This window comes from Triticum dicoccoides, chromosome 5B (genome assembly GCF_002162155.2).
Source record: "Triticum dicoccoides isolate Atlit2015 ecotype Zavitan chromosome 5B, WEW_v2.0, whole genome shotgun sequence".
NCBI lineage: Eukaryota > Viridiplantae > Streptophyta > Magnoliopsida > Poales > Poaceae > Triticum > Triticum dicoccoides.
The window spans coordinates 542,328,590-542,339,094 of record NC_041389.1 but is presented as its reverse complement, the minus strand read 5'-3'; the positions used below and the strand labels follow the sequence as shown (position 1 = coordinate 542,339,094).

The 10,505-nt window shown below is 49.7% G+C and overlaps 2 protein-coding genes across 2 annotated transcripts in view; one reads left to right on the top strand and one right to left on the bottom strand.

Moving 5' to 3' along the window:
- Positions 1–545: 545 nt before the first annotated feature.
- Positions 546–4,258, top strand: LOC119311467. The gene is made up of 7 exons (XM_037587097.1): positions 546–806; positions 899–1,031; positions 2,470–2,573; positions 2,665–2,836; positions 2,934–3,074; positions 3,156–3,250; positions 3,347–4,258. The coding sequence occupies exons 1-7, from the start codon at positions 694–696 to the stop codon at positions 4,041–4,043; spliced, it is 1,455 nt and encodes a 484-aa protein (XP_037442994.1). The 5' UTR covers positions 546–693; the 3' UTR covers positions 4,044–4,258.
- Positions 4,259–4,789: 531 nt separating this feature from the next.
- LOC119309998 (wall-associated receptor kinase 3-like) overlaps positions 4,790–10,505 on the bottom strand; it is a 10,395-nt gene continuing 4,679 nt past the window's right edge. The window contains exon 3 of the mRNA XM_037585872.1: positions 4,790–5,997. Within this exon, the coding sequence (XP_037441769.1) occupies positions 4,790–5,997 (1,208 nt within the window). The remainder of the gene's footprint in view (positions 5,998–10,505) is intronic.

Below are 10,505 nucleotides of genomic sequence, written 5' to 3'. Positions count from 1 at the left end.
TTCTGCTGGGTTCGCCTTTTGGTTTAGATTCTGCTGCGCGGCAGATAAAATCTGAACCAAACAGGGCCTTAGTAATTGTAGAGATGTAGTCTATATTGAAGTCCCTCAAATGGCTTGTAACGGATGGAGTTGTTTAACGACGAGCCGAAGGCTGGCTGGGGACGGTGGGGCCGGGCCCGATGATGTTTCCATGACCGGTGGGGCCACCGCCCTCCTTGTAGGTAGAGCGGTCGTCCTACGCGTCCACGGTGCACGCCCAGCGATCCCCCAACGGAATGAAACGCTCCCCCTCCCTCCGACACGCCGGGCCCACCGGAAACGCCGCCCCACGAGTCAGCCCGCACAGCACGGCAAAACGCGCCAGTGCTCCACTGGCTGCGCGGGCCCACCTCCCCCCGCCGCTTCGCCTCGTCGAGGAGCATCTCTCCGACGGGCCAAGTCAAATCCGACCGTTGGAGACAGAGCCGCACCAGTCCAGCACCGACCGACCGACGCAAGGCCCCCAACAAAAACAAAAGTTGCCAAACCCCCAGCCCATGCCCAGCTCCAACCCCACCAAGTCCCCAACACACAGCACCCAACACAGAGGGCGCGCGCACACCACGCCGCCTCCCCTCCCAGTCTCCCACCTCCGGCGGCGGCGACGAGCCAGAGAGAGAGAGAGGCCGGCCGGGGAGGAAGAGGAAGAAGGAGATGATGATGCCCACGGGCGGCGAGTCCAGGTCCCCCGTGCGCGCGCTGCGGCGGCTGGCCGGCTCCCTCCTCGCCGCCGCGCGCCTCCGCGGCTCCTTCAGCGCCTCCAAATGGTGAGCCCCCCCGCGCCCGCGCCCTGTTTGTTTGTTTGTTTTCTCGCGTGCGTGAAACTCACTGACGTTGCTGTTGGTTGGTTGGTTCGCAGCAAGACGGAGGCGCGGATGGCGGCGGCGCGGATGAAGCTGCTGCGGAACCGCCGCGAGGCGCAGGTGCGCAAGATGCGCGGGGACGTCGCCGCGCTGCTCCGCGACGGCCGCGAGGACACCGCCCGCATCAGGGTAACTCTTCCCTTCCCAACGCCGACGCCCCTAATAAATCCCACAGTGTCCATGTCCCATGTTCCGGCTCTCTCCGTACGCGCATCTGCATCAGACCACATCAGTTCGCCACAGGGATTGGTTGGGGTCGCCGCGGCTCCGTTTTGTTTGGGCAGCACGCGTCGGGGCTTCCGGCTGGCCTTCTCCGCAGAATCCAATCGCGCGACCGGCGGTGAATCCAGATATCGCTAGCGCATCATCCATGGCTTGCCGCTTCGGACGAAATCGGGGGACCCATTTCAGACATAGAAAACTTTGATTGACTGATGCACAAGGGATTATAACTTCCTTAAATCTAGCGTTTCCTATTTTGCTCTACATTCGAGATAAGGAAACTTCTTTATCATCAATTAATTAATGATTTAATGTCCTAGACGATTCAAGGCTTTCTATTTATACCCAACCATGTTTACTGGGTTTTGACCCCAGTTCATTCCTGTACAAATCAGGCAGGTCAGTGACGTTACACTCCAGTCATTAAATAACACATTTCCCTCTGACTACTTACCCTTTTTAACATTCTTAGTAAATTTGAATATGGTGCTATACATTTAAGAAAAGGATATGTATTGCATCAGGGTACATACATTTACGCCTCTCAAATGCTCAATTGTGTTCTTTGGTTTGTTTTGGGCTGTCTCGTGTAGGCATTGGTGCGACTCGTGGTAAAAGATATATCTGTAGGGCAGCAATATAGCAAGAAAAGGGGACAAAATTAGGGAACAATTTTCTGACATAAAGTTTCTCTGAAAAAACACTGATTAGTCAGACATAGAAGCTTTGATGCGATTGAGATTACAGAGATTACATACATTTACGTCTCTCAAATGCTCAATTGTGTTCTTTGGTTTGTTTTGTATGCGACCTGCATTAGTTAGTCGTAGAGACTGGGCTGTCTCGTGTAGGCATTGGTGCTTCACCCACCATGAGTCTCAAGACTCGTGGTAAAGATATATCTGCAGCGCAGCAATATAGCAAGAAAAGGGGACAAAATTAGGGAACAGTTTTCTGACATAAAGTTTCTCTGAAAAAACACTGATTAGTCAGACATACAAGCTTTGATGCATAGAGATTACAGAGATTTGAGATAAGGGAACTTCTTAACTATGCTTTAACTTCTTATAAACATAGCAAGATTTTTCATTTATATCCAACCATATTGTGGGTTTTAACTATAGTTAATTTCTGACAAATCAGGCTGTTGTTACATTTTTCCTCAGAAGAGAATCGGTTGTTGTTACACTTTAATCTAATCCAACATTGAATTATTCCCCCCGGCACCTTTGTAAATTAGAGAATGTGTATGTTATGTATCTAAGAAAAGGATATGCACATGTACCAAACCATGAGAAAAACGCTATCGACCATATCTCAGATCAAGTTATTTGGTGTATTTCAGGTCGAGCATGTAATTAGAGAACAAAACACTATGGCGGCAAATGAGATTATTGAACTTTTCTGCGAACTGATTGTTACACGGCTTCCCATCATTGCCAAGCAGAAGTATGTATCTTGCAACATTTCCTTGCTTTCAGAATTGTTTGTGCTGAAAACCAGGATCTAAACTTGTGCTACTGGCCATCCTTTTCTTCAGGGAATGCCCAGCAGACCTGAAAGAAGGTATCTGCAGTTTGATATTTGCAGCCCCAAGGTGCTCTGAACTCCCTGAACTCACTCGGATGCGGGACCTTTTTGAAAAGAAGTACGGTAAAGATTTCGTTGCTGCTGCAGTTGATCTGCGCCCAAATGCTGGTGTTAATAACCTTGTAAGTGTGTATTTCATTTTATTTGTGCAAAGTCATTCGTTGTCACTACTGCATGTATTTTCTGCTCACTACTGAAATCCGTGATGTCCTTCTGAAGCTGATTGAGAAGCTGTCAGTCAATAAGCCGTCTGGGCAAACTAAGCTGAAAGTTCTTAAGGATATAGCAAAGGAGCATCAAATCGATTGGGACCCGAGCGAGGCTGAGCAGGATCTTCTTAAACCTGCTGAAGAGCTGATTGTATGTACTACTAACTGTAATGCGCATACTTTTATTTTACAGTCTTATAGTCTTGAACTAATAGGTCCGACTTCTGAGCAGCAAGGACCTAGTTCATTTGGTGAAGCTTCCAAAATGCCCGTCAAGACTACGATGCTATCAACAAATTTTGTGCAACCCAGTCCATCTATTTACAGGTTTCTAACTCCTTTCCCTGCATAACAATACAAATGGCGCAAACCTGTATAACATTGGTTCCTCATCCATCCATCCCTTTTTATTCTCATTTGCAGTTCTGGATACGCTGATGAGTATGATGATAATGTTGGGGGTGCCATGCAATTCAAGGATGCAGCTTCAGCTGCTCGAGCAGCTGCGGAGTCTGCTGCGCAAGCAGCATCTGCCGCTAAGGCTGCAGCCAGCCTTGCCAACCAGAACGCCCATTCATCCGAAGAAGATGATGAAGATGACGATGATGAGGACTGGAAGACCACTCTTCACGAGTCCACTCATTCTAGCAGGCGCCAATCGATGATGAGCAACTCAAGCAGAACCTCCAGGAAAGAAAATGCATCCACCTTCGACGAAATGAGGCTCCGTGGAAGCACAGGGAGGAGGTTAAGCGGGTCGAACCACATGGAAGAAAAAGACTCGGACCTGCTGCAGGATCTGGGTACTGGCAGGACGCGCAGAAGGAACAGCCGTGCTGCTAGCAAGGTGCACTCGGAGATAAAGTTTGATGATTCGGAGGTGGAGGATGGCAGCGACGCCGAGATACAGTCCTCCCTTGAGAGGCGGCCTCCACGGAAGGACCGTTACCCAGGAAACGGTCAACACGAAGAGAAGGAAGCAGAAGACGACGATGATGACTTCCCTGAGCCGCCGAAGGCGAACCCCGGCTCCCGCGTTCATCCGAACATGCCCCTGGACTTCGAGACCCTGACGGCGCGCTTCGAGGCGCTGAGGTCATCCGGGGGGAAGCTCCCTTAGCTCGCGCAGTGGAATCATGATGTTGAATCCTTTGCTGCGCCTATACAATGCCAGAACTACATACTCCTAAGTTATATATAGTACTACTTGTCTCGTGCGTTTGGTTTTGCAAGTGCTGGCTTGCCCCCAAACTATTACAGTATTACATCTGTGTTGCTCCCAGGTATATAGGCTATCTGAAGTTGTGAGGTGAATGAGAGCGGAAACTTTTGTGATCTTCAGTCAGTGTGCTGGACTGCACCACCTGCAACCGGCTTTATCTCTGAAGAAACGTTACATGCTTCTGCATACATAGCTTGTAAGAACCTGTCGGAGCGGGACACGAGCCATTCGACTCATGTGTTGAAATACCACTAGAGCAAATTAAGAGATCAATTGTCCATGTTTTAAAGGTAATTCTTTTTTTGTTTAGATGCACAGCAGAACATGCGCACCATAGTATTTAGACTAACACCAACTCTACCCAAGATTTGGATCCAGAGCTTCAAGGTTAATATAAGTGTACCCGCAAAACAAAACAAATTACACAAGTCACCGTTGGCGTCTCACTACTCACAAGGACGTGTCATGCAACTAAACAATATTTCGTTGTAATGAGATACACATGGCGTGGCACATGGCATACGACCGTCCTACTAGTCATCCAACCACATGTTGTTTGCAGTTTTTTGTCAACATAGAAAATTCAAAAACTAATTAGCCATCACAAAATAAGTCTGTACAAGTCATGAATGGCTAAAATGGAACTACCGAGGGTACCTTGAGGACAATATGAATTCCTCTTCCATACTATATTGTCTGCTTGATTCCTTTCTGTTTGAGAGAGATGTGGTCACTCGGGAGTTTGTTGCAGTACCATTCACCTCAGATATATCACTCGTTGCATTATCTAGAACATGTCCCTTAGATGCTTGAAGACCTTCAAGTGTTAACTCCACATGTCTCATGGACGGACGGCCCTCACCTGTTATTTTTACGCACGCTATCACAAGTGCAGCTACTTCTCCCACTTCTTTGCCTCCCTCATACATGACCTGAGGATCCAGTAACTGGGACAAGTTGCCTTCTGCAAACAAGATAGCAAAATGTGCCACGAGGCCATTGCCTTGGGAAGACAAATATGCGAATGGCTTCTTTCTTGTCAACAGTTCTAAAAGCATGACACCGAAGCTGTAAACATCACTTTTTTCTGTGAGTCTCCCTGTGCAGAAATACATAGGGTCTAAATACCCTATTGTGCCCTGCACCATCGTTGTTGCACCTGATTTATCCACTGGAATATACCTTGATGCTCCAAAATCTGCTACCTTTGAGGCTAGAGTATCATCCAGAAGTATGTTAGCGGACTTAATATCTCTATGGATGATAGGTATTGATACAGTTGTGTGAAGGTAGGCTAGTGATTTAGCTGTCTCGGTTGCTATTCGCAGCCTATTTTTCCATGACAATGATCTTGGTTCAGTGATGTGCAGATGGTCGTAAAGCGTCCCATTGGATATGAACTCATAGACCAATATCGGGACTTCTGTTTCAAGGCAGCAACCATATAGTTTTACAACATTTCTGTGATTGATTTGTGATAGTATAGCAACCTCATTGATGAACTCATCAATCTCTTTTTGAACCACTTTCTTTGTTTTCTTGATGGCTACGACATGGAGGTCCGACAAAATCCCTTTGTAGACGGTACCATGTCCCCCACGACCAAGCTCACGAGCTTTGTCAAAATTATTTGTTGCTTTCTCTAGCTCTTCCAATGTTATTATCATTCTTTCTGCAATATCAGCTCTTTGAGATACCAATTGTTGCAGCAAACGACCACGATTTTGGTCGAAGAACTTCCGCTTCATCATTTGCTTTCTTCGATGTTTAAGTTTTTGTCCCAAGAAGAATGCAAGGAGAATAAAAAGGACAACTGCTGCCCCACTGCCAACTCCTATTCCAATGGATAAATCTGAAAATATACACGAGGTGTTTTACTATCGTTGGCACTTGTACATGGCTGAAACACAAACTCTTACAACAGAAAAGGGTATAATCACAAAGCTTAAGTTGCAGATTATATGGAACGTTTTCCATCTAAAGTACATTTATTCCATATGAGAGATATGGTGCAATATTATGATATACGAATATTATGTGTTGACTGCACATCATTTGTTTTTCGGAAAAAAGGTTCGAAGGATGATAAAGTTAAACATCGATTGAATTTATTGTTGTTCATTAAGAGTAAGTTCTTAAGTAAATTTCTACACCCAAATAGTTAGTGTATATGTGGCCTTACATGAGCATATATCTTTTGATTATTAAGAATGAACTAAGAGCATCTACAGTCGGGCGCCCCAAACCGGCCTCAAACGCCCGGACGGCCCACCCGGTCACTAACCAGTCACGAAAATCTGACTCAGACGGGCGCTTCAAACGCCCGAGCTGACCGGCACTCCTCATATCCAGCCCAAATATAAGGCAGATATGGGGCGCCCGGGCACGCGCGCCATGTCGGACCAACGGCAGGGTCCCACGCGAAAACGCCTGGAAACTCGGCGGTCCGAAGCTCGTCTCCTCCGTCGGACCGATGTTGCCGCGTGGCGCCGCTCTGGCGGGCCACGTAGTGTCTAGCCTGACTATTTAAGTCGACCGGCGGCAATGAAACCCTACCATCATTTTCCTCCGCCTGTCTGCCGCCGCCGCCACTTTCCACTCCCCTGTCTGCCTGGTAGCCATGCCCCCACTCCGCCGGGTGAGAAGCCACCCATTTCTAACACCAGAGCGCTAGCTCGAGCCCCTTGAGCAGATCTGGGCAAGGCGTGAAGCCCGGATCGCCGCGGGGCTACCTCCAGATACAGTGAATCCGGAGGAGGAGTTGGAGGAGGAGGAGGAGGACGACGACGACGACGATGAGGACGTTGAGGAGGAGGTGGATGAGCCGGAGGAGGAGGATGTGGGGGACGCTGGTGACGCGGATCTGCAGGTGGAGCAGCAGGCCATCCTCGATTCTCTTCGCTCGGAGTCGGCTGCGGAGGCCAGCCGCCGTTGCCGACAGGAGATGGAGGCCGCGGAGTAGATGCTCATCTACATGGATGAGGTCGAGTAGGAGGAGGATGAGCCAGAGCCCTCCTAGCCACCCGTCCAGCCGGCACCCAGCACCGTCGTCGTGGACATCTCCGACGATGAAGATTAGCTAGGGTAGTACATATTATGTAGTACGTAGGATTTCTTTTGCATGCTTTGTATGAATCTAGGGGTTGAAATATGAGAGATTCGGATGCAGAGTGGCTAATTTGAGGCGTGCCCGTTCACTGTTTGTGGATGCGCCCGATCACGTCTGCGGGCGTTTGAGGTGTCGGATTTGAAAAGTCCAGCTGTAGATGCTCTAACAAGGTCACTGTCTGCGGATGCGCCCGATCATGTCTGCGGGCGTTTGAGGAGCCGAATTTGCAAAGTCCAGTTGTAGATGCTCTAACAAAGCAAACCGTGCCTACTTGTTTCTTTATTGCGGAAAAAAAACATACCTAATTGTCATGTCAATTGGAGTTAATCATTGTGATACTGTGTCCATGTCGTGTTGGTCTTTGAGACCAATTAAAGCCAGTTGCCGAGCCCGGTAGCTAGTTTACCGGGAGGATATATGATCGATGTGGACAGGTAAGGGCATTTTCAACGCTGACTTGTAAATTTCCTTTCACATCCATTCATAGATAGGGGAGATACGAATGCGAAATTCGATCATCCAACGCTATCAGTGTACAATTCAATCCAGGTTTAAACAAACCGGACGATGTAAACCGGTTGATTTTCATATAAACTGAAGCATATTCATTCAATTCGGGTATTCTTCATTAAAAAAAGGCTAAACCTAAACCTATCGTACGGTGTCATTTGTCGTTCACTTCCTTTGTATTCCGCATCGACGACCACATCCTTCATCTATCGTCTTCATGAGCGGCGCCGGGGTTCAACACCCATGAAGTGAAGGTGCGGTCTCCGGCGAGGAAGAGTAGAACATGGGAGATAGACCGGTCCACTTGGGACACAATGCCCTGCAGCCTCTCATGCCCTACTCATTCTCAGAGGAGTCCGCGACATGTCTGTCGCTGGTGGACGTGAGGTCCACGATGAAAATGGAGGGACCGACGCTCTCGTCGTCCTACCGACGTGCCCGAAAGTTCGTTGGCACGCGTAGGACATGCAGCTGGCGGCGTTCTAGTCCGCGATCAGATGCGCAGCCAGCATCGCCTCCACGTCCGCGTCCGGTTGCGCCGCCTGTGGTGCGCGAGTGGCAGCTTGAGCGCGGGAGGCCTCGTAGAGCGCCTGCTGCTCAGCGACGAAGTTGGGGTTCGCCGCTGCCATGGTAGCCACAGCTTCCTTGCTCGCGCGCTCGCCATTGATTTGGCCCTCTGCCAGTCGGTGCTGCTCGAGGAGTAACAGGTTGTACCGCTGCTCCTCCTGCACCTGCCGGAACATCGACATAGGAGCCGACGCAGGTTGTTCCTCCGCCATGGCGGAGGTGAAGTGCGCATGCGCCTGCTCCATAGTGATGCCAGCATATGCGTGGGTTCCGGCGCGGTGTCTTCAAAGCCCGTCTCTATCGTGGGATCGTTGTCTTCAGAGACCTCGAGAGAGCTAGCTGGCATGCCGAGATCCGTCTGGCACGACAGCGGCAAGGGCGGCAACCTCGTGCTTCTGCTCCGTCAGCAAACTCTCCCACTCGCGGTCATGACGGATGTAGTGCACGGGAGGAGGATACAGAGTGGATGTGTTGTGAGCCAGGTGTGGCCGCCCTTAAATAACGACTTCCGGTGGGGCAAAGTGTCCGGGTGCATCAATGCGCAGGCGTCGGAGTTGGTTTCTCGGCCGACGAGCCTATTTAATGGCGGCAGATGAAGGGACGGGTATTGAACGAGTGTGGTAGATATCCATCATGTCCCGTCCAGTAAACATCCCTCCGACATTAAACATACGCGAAGACCGGGGACGCGGCGCAAGCGGCGCCCTCGGCCGGCGAGTGGCTTCAATGCCGGCGCCGGCGAGCGGTTACGTCTGTTCTGGGCCGACGTCAATGTGGAGCGGCCGCTCTAGAGCACCATGAATGCGGGCAACTGGCTTCAGACGGGAAAGCGCGCGGGTGCAGGAGGGGTTTTTGGTGGGCCTAAGTAGTCGGGAGCGGGCGCGGTAGCGGTCCGGAAGCCAGCAAAGCCCCCTCAGTTTGTCTCCGATTTGCGGAAAAAAGCACATCCGAACCGGTCGGCGGAACTATGCAGGACCGTGTCGGATGAGAAAACACTTTTGGACCGTGCGGTCCGGACGATGACGGGCAGTTTGATGGTCGGCATTTGATACCCTAGTAAATCTAGATTTTCGCTTTTCTTGCGTTGGAGATGCCCTAGTAAACAACACTAGTGGTTGGGGAGCCACCTTGTGGCGCCGCTTGAGAAGAAGGTGTGCGCACATTTGCATTTTTTTAAATACATGGATTCCTCGCCCCCGTCTAAAAAACATCTCAGAAAAAGATTCCTCAACTTCATCTAAAAAAGAAGTAAAAAGAAAAAAAATTAACATCGTGGCCTACCCGCGAATGCCACTTTGTATAACTCTCCATTTAGAAAATACCAGAGGCCCTCACCTCCATCTAAAGAAATACATCTAAAATAATCCTCACCTTCATCTAAAAAAAATTCCAAAAGATTTCTTACCGCCGCCGACCAGCTTGCGCCATGTGGCATAGCTGTTTGGCCGCCCTTCACGAGACGCTTAATGGGTTTAATAATAATGTGTGGGTGTTATGCTTAGAACTTTGGGATAGTCGTCAAGTCAAATATGTGTGTTACCCGCCAATTTTTTTTCCAGATATGTGTGTTGTATATAAAAATATATGAGCTTGTATGTACATTCAAATGCATGCATACGTGTACGCCCAAGAAAGAGAATCAGTAAGGACACGTTTGGTTGGTCACATTAGCCTTAGCCATGCCCGCGCGGGAAGAAAAAGACATGTTTGGTTACCCGCATTCACTATTGGGTCTGTATAGGACGAAGACTAGAGCACCTCTGGCCTGCATCCCTGGGAACGCTCAAATCAGTCGTTTTTCCTTAGCCAGGCCCGAGCGATGCAACCCTAGGCACGTGGGCGTGGGCGGTTGCACGCGTGGGTGCGGTACCGAGATGTCGCATTGTTTCCAGACGCGTCGTCATAAATTACCCTCACATCCCCCTCCTCATCGCTCTCTCCCCTCTTCCCCACTCACACCGGTGGTGGCAACGGTGGTGACCACCTGAGCTCTACTACGAGAATCGATCGAAGACGGCGGCGACAACCACCGGAGCGACTGCAGACGTCCATCGGAGCGCATCGGCCATGACGGTAAGACCTCGTCCTCTCCATACATTCATTGCTTTCGACTCGGGCTAGATTCGACTAGAGCACGCCATTGAAGAGTTAGGGGGAATTGAACACATCGGGGG

Excerpts from the sequence above, each read along its gene's own strand:
- LOC119311467 (XM_037587097.1), top strand. The coding sequence starts at position 694 with ATGATGATGCCCACGGGCGGCGAGTCCAGGTCCCCCGTGCGCGCGCTG. Across the intron at positions 807-898 it reads TCCTTCAGCGCCTCCAAATG|CAAGACGGAGGCGCGGATGG; the intron begins GTGAGCCCCCCC and ends GTTGGTTCGCAG. Across the intron at positions 3,251-3,346 it reads CCCAGTCCATCTATTTACAG|TTCTGGATACGCTGATGAGT; the intron begins GTTTCTAACTCC and ends TCTCATTTGCAG.